Below are 19,779 nucleotides of genomic sequence, written 5' to 3' on the forward strand. Positions count from 1 at the left end.
AGAAGTTTTTAGTGGAATCGAAATCTATAATAAAAAATCAGGTATACAAAATCTAGTAGGATGGAATGAAGATGATTATAAGAGAGACAACCATGCCTGTTTTCTATACACAAACTGTGTGGAGTGTTTTTTTTTACTTATCTACCTCTTTTTTGTTTTTCTTCAGTGATTTTGTTAATCTTAGACATGTAATCATAAAATCCAATTTATTTTAATTGTTCTTTTTCTCGCAGGTGCTTGTATACAATTAATATAAAATTTAGGAAATAGACCGAGGTTAAGGGAGATAACTATTAAAATCATCAGTATGTTTATGCCCACCATCTTCATCAATATATTGTAAGCTTCTTGGTAACAGATTATTTCCAATCTGTTTCAGGTTAATGCTTAAAATACATTGATGAAACTTGACTTTTACAAACGCAACACTGAATTAAAGAGTTATCTCCCTGAACTAAGGTCTACACCATTAAATGCCTCATTTTACAACTCTAATCTGACCAATATCATTTCAGTACAAACTTTTGTATTTATATCAGGATAGTAAAGATCTGCTTTGATGTAAATATTTATACATGATTGTTTATCATATCTTATAGCATTATTATGAAGTAAAATATTTTTTTGTTCAAAATTTTTGTCACATGCAATATGTATTTAAATTTAGGACTGTTTCAGTATCTTTATTCTGATAAGAAATCTGTATTGGTAAAACTATGGAACCTTAATATAACTTTTATTGTATAATTCAATCAATTGATAAAAATTAATTTAGCAAAATAATGAATTGTTAAAAAGTTGCATGATAAGTGGTTTTTTTTGGTAAAAAAATTATACTGTGCATCAGTTGCAGCTGACCTTTAACCTATTTACACTTGACCTTTTACCTATTTACACTTGTCATAATAAGATCTGTAAAATAAACACTTTGTATGGTTAAAAATCTCTGGTTTTGTTTGGACACATTGCTTAAACACAGCATTTGAATGAATCATGTCCAAGAACTAAGTTTATAACTAAGTATATTTTAGTTTTTTCTATGTACTAAATTTTGAATTAGAAGTAATCTCATTTTTGTTAAGGAAAAATTAGTTCCCTTTGAAGACTGATTTAAATTTTGTATAATGATTTTTTTGTTGAAATCCCCAAAGCAAGATAGTGCTATTAAATGTTGTGGATTTAAGATCTGATAATTTCATTATTAATGGAAGACCATTCGGAAATCTTCTCTTTCTTCAAACATTCAACAGAATTTCTTTTCAAAATTTTCTCTTTCTTGTTATACTGTTGTATTCTGATAGAAGACTACCAAAAAATTTATTTAAAATTTCTTCCACTTTTGAACTTTCAATAGTTACTTCTCTGATAGTAAAGTAGTAAATAGAGTTATGAGAAGCAGATAGCCTTTATATTATTAAGACAGATATCTCACCAAAAATATCAATTGATATTTAACAGGAGATGTTACCCTTACTTTTTTATGCAATTTTGCATATTTCCTTGAAAATTTTAAGAGACAGAAATAAATTATATATACTAGAATTGAGCAATTCAAAGTCTTCAAATTTTACCATTAAATTTGTAGAATTTACTAACTTTTATTATAAAACAAGGTTTTTTTAAAAACAAGAGGAAGATTTCTTGTGAATGGTCTTTTAACATTTGTATGAAATAATTTATTGAATGATTTTTATGCAGCATCCTATTGGTAGATTCTATACAAACTTTTCATAACACCAATAAACCTTTTTGTTTACCTCTCATAAAACCTATAAAAGTGATTAACCTTTTTACCTCATGTAAAACCAACTTTTTGTGTTACCTCATATAAAACCTGATATTTTTGGTTATTTTCTTGTTTAGTGTATATTTTCATCAAGATAATAGTTAATAATAAATAAGATCATAGTATTCAATTTGTGGAACTAAATGACAAATATAAAGGAAAAAGCAATGAGGTGCTGTAGGGAAAAACTTATGTAGTTTAAAAAATAAAGTGCTAGGTCAGCTATTAATGACCCCAAACATTTTAAATAGTTACTTTTATCACAAACCACTGTTTATTACATTATATATATAAATATATCAGAATGTTATTAGAGAACAATTTTATTGTACAATGACCGAATGATATACAGGGAAAGTAGGTTGTTTTTACTGAGGTCACTGGATTCAGGAGTCAAGGTCACTGATTCTGGAGTCAAGGTAACTTATTCAAGAGTCAAGGTCACTGATTCAAGAATCAAGGTCACTGGATTCAGGAGTTAAAATACACAATATTTTTATGTGTCTCTTCTTTTGCATCTTGTTTTTTATTTCCATCATGTTTTGCTTTTTTTTAATTGTCAAAATCAGTGGGGGCCCATTTGAAGGGAATCTGGAGAATTCTAAATGCTTAAATTATGATTTTATCCTTTTTGTTTGTTAAAAAGTCATTTCACATCATCACCTAATATACCATAGTGAACAGAAGCAGTATGATGAAAGGCTTGGTCATTCTCCAGTCCCTTCATGGTGCCCCCTTGTTTGTAAAGTGGTAGATCATTATACATGTACCTCTTTGTCTAGTTTGTTGAGGTGTACCATTATTTTATTGTACAGAAGAAAACACATTACCTCAGGTCAACCTCAACAAATCAGAAATACTTGTAATAATAAAATACTCACTATAACAGTGAATCAATATGTTGTTATTTTTATGTCACGCTGACTGACAGATTAACACATCTCTATGTGCCTCAGACTAACTTCATCAAATCAGAAATACTTGTCATAATTGATTAGGGCAACATCAATACACTGATGTTCAAAACTCATTAATCGACTGAGCAAAAAACAAATCTTGGTTACAAACCAAAACTGAGGGAAATGCATTAACCATAAGAGGAAAACCAAGGAACAACAGGAACATCGATGTGCAACAAAAACAAACACTAACACAGAAAGAAATATTGATAACAACTGCCATATTCTTTTTTTTTTATCTTTTATTTGTTTTTCAATAGTCAGGATTTTACACACCCCATTACACTACCACCTGACAATGGTATCAAGGGGTAAATACAGAATATATAAGAAAAAAATATAGCAATATATACAAAAAGAATCTGACTAATTAATTTTTAACAATAAAAAATATTTTAGGTTACATATATGTATTTGATTTATCTCTCCTCTCTCTCTCTCTGACTTACTCACATACAACACTAATACTTTCACTCATCTGTTTTGCTACAATATGTATCATGACTTACTTTTTAATACAAGTTTTTTTAAAGAAACAAATTTGAAAGGTTCTTAAATAAGCATCTCTACAAGACTTTTTTGTTATCATGAAATACTCTGACCATTCTGTAGTATCAATAACTAACAGCTCTGCCCATTTCTCGGTAAAGGCAGTATACCGATGTTCAAAAGTCATCAATAGATAGAGAGGAATCAAATCTGGAATGCAAACTAAAACCGAGGGAAACACATCTACTATAAGAGAAAGAAACGAAACAACAGAACACTGAAGTGCAACAAAAAAACAAACGAAAAAATGCCACATTGCAAGGAAATGGAAATTTAAAAAAAAAATGTTTGGTTGAACCTTGTTTAATGGCATGCCAAACCTATTCATTGTTGCCATAATACTGACTATAACAGTGAATGAATATGTTGTTCCTTTTTCAAGACAAGCCAACACATCTTAATAATCTTAGGTTTCTCTTGTCACGCTGTTTGACAGACCAACACATCTCTAATTGCCTCAGGTAAATAGCAACTAGTCTGATTGCAGTAAAATACAATTCCAAATCAACATCAACAGCAGATTTCCTGTAGTATCAAATTGAATTATCTTCGATATTATTTGTTTGAAACATTCATTTAAAACATATTAAGATGGTTAACGTAAATTTCAGTTGTCATCATTTTAACAAGTATTATTAAAAGACACAATTTTGTAGCAAACTTGATTAAAAGATGACCTTTGACGTATCACACCTAATTGTCATTGATAGTGAAACGTCCATGTCAGATATCACCACTGAACTCAAAACAGTTCCAAGGATATGAAACAATATATATATATAGACGTGTCACGGTACTTTTCTATCCCAAATTCATGTATTTGGTTTTGATGTTATATTGGTTATTCTCATCGGATTTTGTCTAATGCTTATTTCGTTGCTGTGTGTGTTACATTTTAATGTTGTGTCGTTGTTCTCCTCTAATATTTAATGCGTTTCCCTCAGTTTTAGTTTGTTACCCCGATTTTGTTTTTTTGTCCATAGATTTATGAGTTTTGAACAGCGGTATACTACTGTTGCCTTTATTTATATGCTTGCCCATCCGGAGCACTTGATATCACCCACAGTTGTTGATGTGGTTCACCAGTCTTTACTTTACTTTGTTGTGTAAACTATTTGTCTTTTGGTCGTTTTACTATGACAATGTCAGTTTGTTTACGATTTATGAATTTGAATATCTCTGGTAATTTTTGCCTCTCTTAAATGATAAAACAAACATCATTTCCGCTATGGGTAATCAACCCACCACTTTTATTCCCCTTTAAAAGTGTCCTGTACCAAGTCAGGAAGATGGCCATTGTTATATTATTGTTCGTTTCTGTGTGTGTTGCATTTTAACGTTGAGTCGTTTGTGTTTTCTCTTATTTTTGAGATATTGAGATCAGACGTGGCACGGTACTTGTCTATCCCAAATTCATGGATTTGGTTTTCTTGTTATATTTGTTATTCTCGTGGTGTTTTGTCTGATGCTTGGTCCGTTTCTGTGTGTGTTACGTTTCGGTGTTATGTCGTTGTTCTCTTATATTTAATGCGTTTCCCTCGGTTTTAGTTTGTTACCCCTATTTTGTTTTTTGTCCCTGGATTTATGAGTTTTGAACAGCGGTATACTACTGTTGCCTTTATTTATGGGTAAACAAACATTGGTTTTCTTGTGAAACCAGATGTAAATATTAAGAATGTGACAGGTTTATATTTATAGATATTAAAACACGCATTCAAATACATGCACCTAAGAAAACAGAAAAAAAGAATGCCATATAGACTGCAACATAAAAGTTATACATGAAATATCTGATATGTTGGAATACTGTTAAGTCAACAGTTCACTTCCTCCTTTAGCTTTAGAAGTATACATTTGTCCTCGCTAGTACAGGAGCAGTTTATCTTTTAAGTATTTCAAAGCAAGGTTACCATTTGTAACAAGAAAAGGTTTCATGGATGTAAAAATCATATATATTTTCAATCTTGACACATATTTGACATGACGAGTATATTTATCAATTTTGAATACTTAACATTGACATAATATTGTTTTCTTACTTCTAAGTGTTTATTTTTTTTCTTTCGAGCGTCACTGATGAGTCTTCGCGGGTCTGCTGCACATAATCTATATCTTGGTATATGATGGGTTTATCTTCATAAGAAAATGCCTTTACCAAGTCAAGAATATTCCAATTGATGTCAATTCATTTGATGTATCTGAGCTTTTGACTTTGCCATTTGATTAGGGACTTTCCGCTCTGGATTTTCCTCTGCTTTTACTTTGTTTTTGCCACTGTTAGTGAAGGTTTATTCCGGAGAGTAACAACAGCCTAGTAGTCTGACTTGAATTATTATTCATAAGAACACAATTATGAATTATAAGTTTGAATTTTTTCGAAAGACTAAGGATTTTCTACTCCAAGAATAGTTTAAATTACCGTAGGTATATTTTTCAAAACCTTTCGGAATTTTGTTCCTCAATGATAACCAACTTGGCTATTATAACTTTTGTATTCGAGTTTCTTTTTTTTTTAGAATAAAGTAAAATCACAAAAATACCGAACTCCATGAAAAATTTAAAACGGAAAGAAGGCAAAATCTTAAGTTAAAACGCACCAAAAAAAGAATGGATATCATCGGTCATATTTCTGACTTGGTTTTTGATTTAGTAAATTTGATTAGGTATATTTTGAATTTTCCTCGGCGTTCAGTATTTTTGTGACTTTTTATTTTCAAAGAGTTGTCTTATTGACATTCCAACCACAATTTATGTCTTAAATAGCTTGTAATGATGTACTAGTATTCATTTGGTAGCAATTTATGTGAGAAAATGAGGTAAAAAAATCACTCCCACTTCATATTTGTTATAGAATAAATGCCTCAGTGCGGGTCAAGTGTATGCGGTCTCTACTTCATGTACCTCTCTATAAAATACTGCATTGATTGTATGTTATTAAAGGTAAGTTAGAAAACAACATACGATCGGATATTAACCACAGTCTGATAGGCTACATTGTTTTAAAACATTGCTTATAAGATTGATACACCGTTTCGACTAAAAAGAGAAAATGAATTGTTAACGTGAACCAAAATTTTTTGCTCTGTGTAGGAAGTTGTTTCATATAATTCTACTTTCTGCGAAATATTTTTTTGTGTGTTTCATAACATTTTGGTGATAACAAAGAATTAGTCTTTTAAAAGAAGATTGATACTAAAAAGATATATGTCAGGAAAAACATTTTGATACACCATGTCTTTCTTTAGAATAAAATATAAGAACAGATAAGACAGCACTTCATTTCTTTAATGACAAAATAAAATATATTACAAAACATTTAATATATGTGTTTATCAACTTTTTCAGCTTCCCGTATTATCCATCTCACGATGCTGATTTTGACTCTGCAATTAAAAAGAAGAGTAAATTTAAGTCAAGGTCTTTTAATATATACAAGTATATATGGATCTTGATATTATAACTTTATACATGGAAACATTCGTATATTTTATTTAATATATCATGTATAATCTCAGACAATTTATATTTTTTACCGGATGATTTTCTCAACTTTTGTATACTGGGTAAAAGATTATTAGATAAAAAAAAAAAAAAAAATTAAAAAGACAGAAGGCAAATTCGGAATTCATAAAACCTTACAAAATGCTATCAATCAACAGAGTGATTGAAAAACAACTACCATATTCCTGACTTGGTACAGGCATTTGGTTAGTTAAAGCGGATTTTACAGCTAGATAAATCAAATTTTGAATAGCAAAAATAATGAACGAGAAAATATCTGCGAATTTGTCAACAATATGATAGAAAATTGTAATTGATTTCTTACATTATGTGTTGCACTGCATTGACTTTTACAAGCATTTGGGTAAAACATAGAAGATAAGTGCTAAAATAACCAAATAGATCAATAACGCAGGAGAGTACCTCTACTTTTGAAATGTAGAACGGGTAAGCATTTGTACAACCACTATGCGCATGTACAGGAAACAAGATAATACAGTGAGAAATAAAATCGCAAAACCACTAAAAAATTGAAATAAAAATCCCTAATCAAATGGATAATTCAAAAGCTCAAATATCTCAAACGAATGGATTACAACTGTCATGTTCCTGCCTTGGTACAAGCATTTGCTGGTGTAGAAAATTGTGGATTTAACCTGGTTTTAAAGCCTGCTTAACCTCTCACTTGTATGACAGTCGCATAAAATCTCATTATCTTGACAAGGATTGTATTGGGAACAAAACAAAAAGACACAACAGATGAACTCCAGTTTTCGGTTGGGTTCCGGTTGCTCAGTCGTATATATTGCACTTTGTAAATAAAGCTCGTTAAATGACTAAGCGCCTATTTATATATAAAAATTCATAGGTTCTTTTGTTTGTTTACATGCTGGTTTCCAGATGTGATCTCTGCATCTCATAGAGAAAGAACTTGGAAATGTAACCAGTATAAATTCACATGAATAGCGGCCAAATTGAATTCTAAGAAAGACCCAAAGTGAAGAGAGAATGTACATAATTTTATTTCACGCACTTTTAGAAGTTCAGGGCATTAACATGTTGAAAATGTTGAAAATATGCCACAGAGTTCAAGTTTTGATCTTTAAGAAAATTAAGAAATACATAAGTACATTTCAGGATACAAATTTTTATGAACCTTCATAGTTAAACTTAAGTGTCTCATTTCTAGCCGTAAAAGGAGTTCCTATGTATAAACAGAAGTGCAACTTCTAGTTTTTTATATACTGTTTTGTTTACTGTTGTTTGTTGGTCTTTAAATATTTTAGCCATCGATTTGTCAGTTTATTTTCTCCATCCTTTATGGGTATATTTTACATAGATAAATAAAATCGTATAATATAAGCAAAATGAGGATGTTAAATTTGATGTATGCCTTTTTGTGCTTCTTCGTTACATTTGTTGTTTTTATAGTGATTAAGATGATAACACAATATTGACTGCTGTACCCCTATTTTTGACATGTTTACCTATTGTGTATGGTTTGTTTTGTTCACGCATCGGTGACAATATAATGAAATTTGATGCAAGTGTCATACAAGTGAGAGGTTTAGCTAGTTATAAAACCAGGTTCAATCCACCATTTTCTACATTTGAAAATGCATGTACCAAGTCAGGAATATGACAGTTCTTGTCCATTCGTTTTTGATGCGTTTTGTTATTTGATTTTGCCATGTGATTATGGACTTTCCGAATTGATTTTCCTCTGAGTTCAGTATTTTTGTGATTTTACTTTTTTTCGACTTAGGAGTTTGAATATCCCTTTCGTATCTTTCGCCTTTTATATCAGACCATGAAAAATTATGAAAGCAAAATCCTGAATCCAATTCATTAAAAAGAGTCTTTTAAATCAACAGAACCAATTACATAACTGAACATAAGATCCTCAATGCTCTTCAACTTTGTACTTGTTTGGCTTTATAAATATTTTGAGATGAACGTCACTGATGAGTCTTATGCAGACGAAACGCGCGTCTGGCGTACTAAATTATAATCCTGGTACCTTTGATAACAATTTATTTTACTACGAGTACCACTTAAGCTCTTACATCAATGCTATTTTTTTTTTTTATTAAAAATGATTTTTTGGCAAACTTGGCGGTACTATAAAAAGCGGAATAACTCTTATATTGGAGAAATTCTAATACTTAGTTCCTTTCCCTGATCGTGTAATCTGATCACAGAAGGCGCTTTAGAAAGTGGCAGGAAAAATTTGGAACTGAAATTGTATTTATCATACATAATGTTTGTTTGTCATTCTTTCATCCCACCAAACAGAGCAAGCCTGTGTTGACAAAAATTGACATAAAAGAGGGACGAAAGATACCAAAGGGACAGTCAAACTTATAAATCTAAAATAAACTGACAACGCCATGGCTAAAAATGAATAAGACAAACAGAAAAACAATAGTACACATGACACAACATAGAAAACTAAAGAATAAACAACACGAACCCCACCAAAAACTAGGGGTGATCTCAGGTGCTCCGGAAGGGTAAGCAGATCCTGCTCCACATGCGGCACCCGTCGTGTTGCTTATGTGATAACAAATCCGGTAAATAGTCTAATTCGGTAGACATAAGCTATATTACTTACGAGTACCACTTAAACTCCTGAGCTTTTGGAATTTGTTAATTCGCTATGGTCGAACATATCTTTTCCTGAAATAAAATTTAAAAAAAATCTTTCTATTAGTGTCATGAAAATGTTTAATGATAAAGAGAGATTTCATTCAAGTACAATATGAGGTGACAAATCTTATCAAATTATTATGATGTAAGCAATTACAAGTGATCTTTAACCCTTCAACAGTGAGCAGTTATGCTTATATTGCATAGTCAGATAGAAAATGCTCCTCAATTAAAAACAAGTGTTTTGAGAGGTACAGTTTAAAATGTGTTAGGCTAGAAAATTGTCAATTGATTATAATTAACAGTGTATTCCTTACGCAAACCGGAATAAATTTATATAATGGAATTTACTTTACGTGTTGTAATTATTCTTGTTTTATACCTAATTATTCTGAGTAAAAAAAGTACTCACGGTTTGTTCTGCACTTGATGCACAAACACACTGCGACAATAAACAACACACATCCAGCCATGATCATAGTAAGTAAAACTATTCCAATGCTATCATCATCTATAACAATGATAACATATGTTAAATAAATCAAGACATACCTAGGATATGTAAATAAACTCATCATAAATACCAGGACTAAATTATGTATATACGCCAGACACGCGTTTCGTCTACAAAAGACTCATCAGTGACGCTCGAATCCAAAAAAGTTACCCAGGATGTGTAAGATATAACATTTTTAAGGCAAATAGCGTTTTACAGATATTTTTGTTTCCAGATTATGAAAAGTTTTAAAAGTTGATAAAAGAAAAACATTCTATAATGCCCTCTATTTATGTACCTTTTTTGAAATTGTTATTTAAGTCTGTCTGATGTTACAGTTATATACACGCAGATAATAATGTCCCGTTCTATGGTCGGGTTGTTGTCTATTTGACACATTCCCCTTTGCCATCCAAAACTTATAGATGATAAAAAATTCAATTCTGGTATCTATGATGAGTTTATTCGCATTTAATAAATATCCTTTTGTTGTGTGTTTGTTTTTTCTACATTAGGTAGTTATAGGGGAAGGTTGAGAACTCACTAAACATGTTTGACCCTACAGCATTTTTGCGCCTGTCCCAAGTCAGGATCCTCTTTCATTTCTAAGTCTTTTATGATTTTGATTTTGTTTAATAATACGACTAAACTAGTACACATTTTTATGTAAGGGTCAGCTGAATCTCGACTCTCTTTTCGGCTCTATGGTCGGATTGTCTCTGGCGTACTAAATAATAACCCTGGTAATTTTTACAACTATTTACACATTCCCTATTTAAAAAATAAATAAGTATAAGATTAGTTGATTTATATCCTTTATAATTGATAAAATTAATGAAAATTTCAAGAAACTCTTCCATGGTTATAATATGTTCAAAGTTAGATAACTCTAGTTTTTTCAAGCTATGTTTTCAACATACCAGCTACGGGAACAAATTCTGTTATCTCTGTGGCATTCACGCCTTCATCTAAAACAAAAATCAACATAATTATGATTATAATACCAATATACAGTTAATCTCATAAACTAATGCAAGCACAAGACTTGCAGAAGTTAAAAACATGCAAACAAAATTTTAGATGTGAAAACTTTTGTTTACCTAAAACAAATTATATAAATAAAAACAGATAAAAATATGAAAATATAGTACATTTCTTTAAACATGTTTATTAAATTTGTGTGTGTGCGTTTATATACTAGTATATACACGCACACACAAATATTTAATGGACCTGTTGAAAGAAATAGTTTAAATGTTTAAATACTAGTATTTTGAAATTATATGGTTCATCAGAAGGAGTTATTTTACTGTTGAGGAGTAATAAATAAAGGATGGGACATTGGTGGCCGACGGTTTAGGTAATCGAACTACTGTATCCATAGCAAGTGGTTAGTCTTAAACCGATATAAATGATAATTTGCTAAAAACTATAATTCATTGAAGAATACAATGTGTGATAATATGCTGTATGTTATTTCTTTTTATCTGATCAGACCTGAATTTAACAAGTTAGACTACCGAATATAAACAAGAAATATTTTTATCATAAAACAAAATTTAAAAAATCGGTTGACATATTTTGACCAAGAGTTACTTCTATTTTGTCGCCATGTTGGAGGACAAAGTCATCAAACTCCTTTATAGTTCAGGTAAATTCACTTGTATTACTGATTGCTAAACTTGGGTCTTTCTGTACATGTTTTTTTGTCCTTGCTTGATTCACCACTAGTAAGATATTTTTTTAAAAGGCTTGTATGTATCTCATGTTACAATTTGGGTACTCCAATAAGGGAAATAACCCGTAGTAAATTACGCCATTCAAAACCTATTTATAGAATTGATAAGTTGCTAACAGAATAAAAAGTTCATCTGGTAAATAAAGACAACAGTAATATACCGTTGTTCGCAAGTCAAAATCGATTAAGAGAAAACCATTACGGGTTACAAACTAAAACGGATGGACACATCAACTTTTAAGTGAAAAACAACGACACAACAGAAACACTGAAGTGCAACAAAAATAAACAACAATCAATCAACGCACACATTTTATGAAAAAATAATGGGCTCAACCTGGTTTTGTGGTTAGCCAAACCTGGCATTTTTATAGCAATGTTAAATAAACAAAAAAATGACAGGAATACAGTACAAAAAAATGTAAAAATGTAAGAACATTCAGCACAGATAAATACACAAATAAACAATACAATTGTACACTTCGACACGCTAACCACAGAATAAAAACGAACATGTAAAACACATACAATGTGTCCATAATACACGGATGTCCCATCCGCACTATCACTTTCTATGTTCAGTGGACCGTGAAAATGGGGGAAAATATCTTATTTGGCATAAAATTTGAAAGATCATATCATAAGTAACATGTGTACTAAGTTACAAGTTGATTGGACCTCAACTTCATCAAAAACTACCTCGATCAAAATTTTCAACCTGAAGCGGGACAGACGGACGGACGAATGGACGGACGAACGAACAAACGAACGGACGGACAAACGAACGGACGGACAAACGAACGGACGGACGAACGAACTAACGGACGGACGAACGAACGAACGAACGAACGGACGGACTAACGGACGGACGGACTAACGGAAAATATAAAGCCCATAAATGGGGCATAAAAACAGCAAAACAAAAGCATAAAACATACCATAGCATTTGCTGTACGGAAAATCTGTGACCTGAATATTTGTATCATTACAGGTGGCACCGATCACATTACTTTTTGTCTGATTCAACCACTCGACAAATGGATGAAGACTGCATTCACAAACCAACAGGTTATTGTATAATGTCCTGAAATATGACATCAATACATAAACATTTTTTTTAATAAGAATACCAAAAAAACTCTAAGAAAAATTCAAAACGGAATATACTTTACGAAATGACTAAATCAAAAGCTGTATTGACAACGATGTTTTAGCAAGAATGTTATGCTTACAAATATAGAACAACACCCTAAAAATGATTCGACTCCTTTCCAGTTCGAAATATTGTGCTGCAGACTAGAAGAGCGGCTGTGCATGGCGTAAACGCAATAAACAATACTATTTTCCAAAGCGTATTGCCGAACATAAGGAGATGGAGTTATATTGCCAGTAAGACAAGTATTCACCACAGCCCTAAGGGACGTAGATTGTAATAAAATATTACTTTTATTCTAGCATCATCTGTTATTTCATTTAAACCTTCAATTTTAACACACATAATCAAGGAAATATAAAAATATCTCTTTACAATTCTGTTATATATATATTAAATATTGAAAAACATACGAGTATGTTATGAGAAATATAAATGTAATAAATAATTATTCAAATACGTACAATACCTCTAGATTAATCAGAGGCTGGAAAGTGTTGCCGCCCAATTTTGTCAGTTGATTGGTATGCAAATGCCTGAAAAAAAATAACTTAAGGAGGTAGACCTAGGTTAAGGGAAATAACTCTTAAAATCATCAGTACGTTTGTGTCAACCATTTCCAAAAACATATTCTAAGCTTCTAGGTTACATAGATTATTTTCAATCTGTTTCAGGTAAATGCTTAAAATACATTGATGAACTTGACTTTTACAAACGCTTAACTGATTTCAAGAGTTGTCTCCCTGAACCAAGGTCTACTCCCTTAAATAAACCAAATTTTCCAAACAAACAGTAACACAAATGATGAAGAAAGATCTTTCCAACACACACTTCGGGACGACATCAAAAGTTCAATGTAGGATAAAAAAAAACTCAATTCACATAGTTTTTTCACTGACCCCCCATCCCACTTAATTTAATTTGGGAAAAATTGATTTACCAATAGGAATATATGTAAAAATCGATTTAAGATATATAAAACATGCAAAATTTTAACCCCCACCCCCAAATATTTGATTTAAGTTTTTTTTTATATCCTACATCGATCTTTTGATGTCGTCCCTAATACATAAATGATAATTATCATATAATTAGAAATTTTGAAAGTATAAAAAAATGAATACTAGTAGATATTTTCATGCCTGAGGAATTTAGCGGATAAATAAAATTAATATCCTGACCATGTTTTACAATACAATGAGAACTGAGGTATGAATTAAATATCGGAAATGTGGTTACAAACTAATTTGAAAAACAAACATTTTGCCTGGGTTTGCTGACTTCATAATTCATATAATAATAAAGAAACTTTCTGTTTGCTAAACGTCCTTATCTCTCCATGGAAATTCAAATAGTCGTCCCCTTTCATTAAAATAACAAGTAAATTTTGTATCTGTATGGGCATGGCCGTTCAATTCTGTTGATCATAGAAAGTTCATATTGTATGTATATCTATCTTTTTTATTTTATTATATAAACACACAATGAGGTAAAAAATAAAGAAACTGATTATGCCTGTCACTTATTAAAACTTTTGTTATAATTATTTAAAACAGGACTGAAACGTTTCAATTGTTTATACGAATGTCTATAGGCAGTGTCACATGTCGGACAATAAGCAGTACATTTTATTACATAGAAAAGGTGTCTTTTGTCCATTTTTATAATTAACGATTGAGGAATTCAAAAGAAAGTAAAATTTATAAATTCAGAGAAACCGATATAAATATATATATGATTTGAAATAGGTTTAACTACTCAAAACTTACAAAATTCGTAGTGATTTCAGGGACAGAAAGGTATTCTCTTCTAAAGTCACTAACTTATTGCCAGTCAAACGTCTAAAATACAGTATAAGTATTAAATCTATAGGTTTTGATTAGAACATCACCCTTCCTATAGGTAGTTTAACTATATATCGCTACCCTAAATTGTACAATAGCAGTACACTATCAGTCAAGTCCTCGGCCTTAAGGTGGTACCCAACACTTTAACTAAAATTAATTTAGCTCGTTTAATTTTCTTAAAATTTTGACAAAGTATTTACTTTGACCCTTTTACAAAAATATAAAAAATTCAAAAATTTTGAACCAACCGTTTTATCAGAAAAAATACACTGGTTATATAGCAGTTTGATAAACACTTATTTTGATCATTGAGAAGCTTAATATTCCCTTAACAAGCCAACGTAATTAAAACGTTTAGCTGATTTTACAGAGTTATCTCCCTGTAGTGTTAGGTACCACTTTAATCGGAAAATATTCCGAAAAATTGGCAATTTTGTGTTTGACTGTTTATTTGTATAAAGAAAATAAATTATTCATAACATTATCCAAAATGTTTAAACAAATAACAAAAATCTGATGCTATTTTTCATTTCAACTTAGCAATGCAAAGGAAGATAACTCTTATAGTAGTTTTTTTTTATACTCGAATGATAGTGAATTATAATTGTTTTACATGTCGCAAGAACACAAGAACACGGTAACCCCATTTTTTCTTTTCATTTTCATTAAGCCTTATAAGTGACAAAATCATATTAAGAATAACTGAACATTATTTTAGCCATTGCTGAACCATAATAATAAGCCAACAATGACGGTGGTATACATGATTTTTTATATGCGTCCTGTCGCTATTCAAAACATGATTGCAGAGGACAGATGAGAATAATTTGGAATAGTATAGCATACATATAGATAGATTTCCGTTTGAATACTATCACATACAGATTTTTGATAAAAGTTGCAGTATTTTTTTCATCAGAATTTTAGAAAGTTCACATAGAAATATATTTTTGTTCTCAGAAATTTATTTGGAATCTAATATATATTTTAATTTTCCATAATATCCAAGAAAAAAATATCATTATTTTGCTTTTCAAAGCTTGCGAATTTTTAACAAACACTTACTTTCTTCCATTACAGATTGGATAATTTTCACCAACAAAGACTTCTTTATTTAGGAAATGTTACTCGTCTATCCAAACATTAAACTAGCTGATTAAAATTTATGCGAAATAACTAAAGATTATAGCATACTTGAATACATACAAGATTTCTAATTTTTCCATATTTGAGAAAGCATCTTCGTCTATTGTTTCCAACCTATTGTCGAAAAAATACCTGGAAATATACAAATTTAAGCAACTCACATTAAACTTGGGATTCTCAAATATTTTTGCCTCGAACATCACTGAAGACACATTGTCGAAATGCGCATCTGGGGCACAGAAATTGGTACCGTTTATGCCATTACACTAGAATAGTTATCTTGCTTTAAATTGTAATTTTCGGTAGGAAGTGATGTTCAAGCTCAAAATAATTGTTCTCAAACAGCTAGTTACTGCCATGATCAATTCACGAAATTGTATTCAATTTGTGAGCGTCACTGATGAGTATTATGTAGACGAAACGCGCGTCTGGCGTACAAAATTATAATCCTGATACTTTGATAACTATTTACTGATAACATTTAGGAAGTTCGCTATATATATTTTTTTTTCTCTTTTGATTCCTTTATTAATCACCTATCAATATAAACTAGTGTTTTGAAAAGTTACTTATTTTGAAACTAAGAAGAGAACTCCCATAATGATAGCAATCATCTAAATGCATCAAATCTGCATTTCGACAATTTAAAAATATATACGTCGTAATGCTCTATTGTATTGTTAATTTGTGCATTGATCTGTCCTGAATGTTCTTATTTATATGTATTGTAGTCCTGTCATGTAATGTTGTTATTTTAGTGTTATATTTAACATTGCCATAAAAGCGGGAGGTTTGGATAGACAAGAAACCAAGCTCAACCCACCAATTTTCTTAAATTGTCCTATACCAAGTCAGGGAAATGACAATTGTTTTCTTATAGTTTGTTTCCGTCTGTGTTTCGTTGTGTTTTTTTCTGTTGCACTTTGAGGTTTCTGTTGTTTTGTTGTTTTCCTCTTTTATTTGACGTGTTTTTCGCAATTTTAGATTGTAACTCGGATATGCTTTCTCTCAATCGATTTATGACTTTCGAACAGTGGTAAACTACTTTGGCCTTTATACTTACCGCTGTTCAAAGGTCGCAAATCGATAAAGAGAAAACAAATCCGGACTACAAACTCAAACGGAGGAAAACACAACTATAACACCCATGTTTTTGAAAAAACCTCGAAGAGCTGACGAAATATTCACATGGTCAAGTTGTGTTAATGTAAAGTATTAAATTAAAAGTATCATCTTATATCTAAGAATTAGTTTCATCCTCCTTTTAGCAACATTCCTACTGCGCCTGTATATGGCGTATCTATCTACCTGTTAAAACGAATTTACATAGCTTTCATTTCCTATCATGACTTCCATGATAATAGATTTCTTCTTACTAAGAATATATTGAACTAAGAGTTCGAATTGGTGAAGTTGAAGTCATATCTTTGAAAAGTTGACGAACACCATCAAAAGTTGGTTGACCGTTTTAAAATATTAGATTCACAGATATGGACGGAAATGATACACTTGTCGTAACTACAAGTTCGTCCTCCTCTCATAGAATGTGACCTACAGAACAACTTATCATCGGGTTTGTACTTGCATCAAGAAAACGCTGGTTGCACTATGTGTAGCAATTTCTGCTTACTCCTCCGGAGCACTTGAGATCAATCCTTAATTTTTAAGGTTCATGTTGCTCAGTCTTTAGTTTTCTATTTTTTGTTTTTGTGTCGTATTTTTTTTTGCCATGGTGTTCTCAGTCTGTATTTTTGCCTCTCTTTTGATAAGATGGGAAAATTTTCTAACAAATGAAACATTAAAACGTTTCTTCAAAATACTCAACCTATCATATTTTGTACGATTGTCAATGAGACAAATAAACACCCAAGTTCCAATGCAATTATAGGTAACCATATTAACAAGGACAATTTAATTGACAGAAATAACAATCTAAATTATAATAAAACAATTTACGAAAAACTAATATGCCATATAACTAACGACAACCATAAACCCACAGTTTTACGACATACCATACAGAATGTCGTGGTGTTTCACATGTTTACCTAAGTTAACATACAAACTTACAGAGTTTTCAAATTGACCAGGTACGTAAATGTAGGGGTCTCAATTGATGTTAACTTGTTGTTTTCTATTCGCCTGAAACATTTAAAAAAGTTTACAAATGATTTGATACATGTTTGTTCCATTCAGTTTTTATATAAAAGGTTTGTGACAAGAAATTCCTTAAAACAAACAATCGGTTGTGGTTTTATTTACAATACACAGACACTTAGATGTGAAAATGAGACAACAATTTTAAACATGTTTTATGTTCTTGTTTAACTGTTTACAACGAATTTGTGACATTTGTTAAACGCGTTTTTTCAATGATTAACCAGACTTTCGATGTGAACGAATAGTGTTCAACAGCCTTATCTATAGCAAATCAATTTACAAGAAACAAATATGAAATACATGAATAAAATTGACAATCGCTATAGGCGCCTGATTTGTATTTATCAGATACATTTAACTACCTTATTATTAAACATTAACCTCGGTTGCTGATGCTTAATTTCATGGTAGTATAGGCCGATTAATAAATCTTTAATCACTTTCTAGTATAAAAGCAACATAAAAAAGGAAAAGATATTGAAATGAAATCGTCATTTTGGCCAATACAGATAATTAAGCATATTAGTACATTGATGGACATTTTCATTCGTCTTAACTTTACCCACTAAACACACGCACATCAATATACAACGAATAAAAATGTTAAGTAAAATCACAAAAATACCAAATATCGAGAAAAGTTCAAAACGCAAAGTCCGTAATCAAATCGCAAAATCAAAAACTTAAGCACATCAAACAAATTGATATCAATTATCATACGGTGTTCATGAATACACAGTAATGTAGATACAGTATTTTGGTATTTCCGTTTGTGGAACTTGTAGGTGGTCATTGAACAGTTTACTTCCATGAAAGCATCAGCAGTATACCAATGATCAAAATCATAAATCCGGGCCACAAACTAAAACCCAGGATAACACATCAACATGATCATCTATGAGTGGAAAACAAAGGGACAACAAGAACACAAAAACTCAATACTTACAGAATTTTTAATTTGACTAAACTCTCAAAAGATCTCTTGTGAATTGATGTAATAAGATTTTTTTCCAACCGCCTGAAAAAAATCAACAAATTTTACTTTATTTAACCTAAATTATTAGTTAGTCATTGGCTTAGAACTTTCATTATCCGCGTGTATTTTTATTTCGGCGCTTTGTGTCTTTTTTTTAGTTTTTTTTGTGTCTCGTCTCGATCATATGTGTTATGCCAATTACAACTGGATTTTACAGGTTTTATTCCTGTGTTGTGCTGTTAGACCGTTGTTCCTGGTTAGGAGAGGATCGAGCGCTTACAAAGACATTTAGTATGTACCTGTAAATACAGTTGTCGCCTTGTCAATCATATATATAATCTCATTTACCACTAGTTTGCGGTGGAGTGTGTGTAACTCAGTATTCGGTTTTTCTTTGTCGTTGCTTTTCTATTTGTCTTTTCGCATTGGTATTGTCAGTTTGTTTTCGAATATACGATCTTGTAAGTTTGAACGTTCGTTTGTTATCCTTCGCCTTACTTTGTTATCGATCGTGGAAAATATGACAGTAACAGATAGCAAAATATTGTTCTATCATACAAAGAAAGGAACAATATTATGTTATCTGGCTTATTCAATTACACATGTTGTATATAGTATTATTACAAGTAAATTCACTTAAATACTAATCTCCAAGGGAAATTAAAAACGGAATGTCCCTAATCAAATGGCAAAATCAAAAGCTCAAACACATCAAACGAATGGACAACAACTGTCATATTCCTGACTTGAATTGGTACAGACATTTTATAAAGAAGAAAATAGTATATTAAACCAGGTTTCATAGCTAGCTGAACCTCT

General features: G+C 31.0%; 1 protein-coding gene across 2 annotated transcripts in view; it reads right to left on the minus strand.

Annotated features, from left to right (window-relative positions):
• Positions 1-6,569: 6,569 nt before the first annotated feature.
• Positions 6,570-19,779, minus strand: part of LOC139494748 (leucine-rich repeat-containing protein 70-like) — a 34,050-nt gene continuing 20,840 nt past the window's right edge. Inside the window, exons 10-19 of one of the 2 annotated variants that reach the window (XM_071282947.1) lie at positions 18,931-19,002; positions 17,895-17,966; positions 15,885-15,956; positions 14,601-14,672; positions 13,296-13,367; positions 12,617-12,762; positions 10,861-10,908; positions 9,857-9,955; positions 9,410-9,474; positions 6,570-6,677 (exon numbers count right to left, since the gene is read on the minus strand). In XM_071282947.1, the coding sequence (XP_071139048.1) occupies positions 9,419-9,474; positions 9,857-9,955; positions 10,861-10,908; positions 12,617-12,762; positions 13,296-13,367; positions 14,601-14,672; positions 15,885-15,956; positions 17,895-17,966; positions 18,931-19,002 (709 nt within the window). In that variant the 3' untranslated portion in view covers positions 6,570-6,677; positions 9,410-9,418. The remainder of the gene's footprint in view (positions 6,678-9,409; positions 9,475-9,856; positions 9,956-10,860; positions 10,909-12,616; positions 12,763-13,295; positions 13,368-14,600; positions 14,673-15,884; positions 15,957-17,894; positions 17,967-18,930; positions 19,003-19,779) is intronic. The other variant, XM_071282948.1, reaches the window with a different exon arrangement.

This window comes from Mytilus edulis, chromosome 11 (assembly GCF_963676685.1).
Source record: "Mytilus edulis chromosome 11, xbMytEdul2.2, whole genome shotgun sequence".
NCBI classification, from domain to species: Eukaryota; Metazoa; Mollusca; class Bivalvia; order Mytilida; family Mytilidae; genus Mytilus; species Mytilus edulis.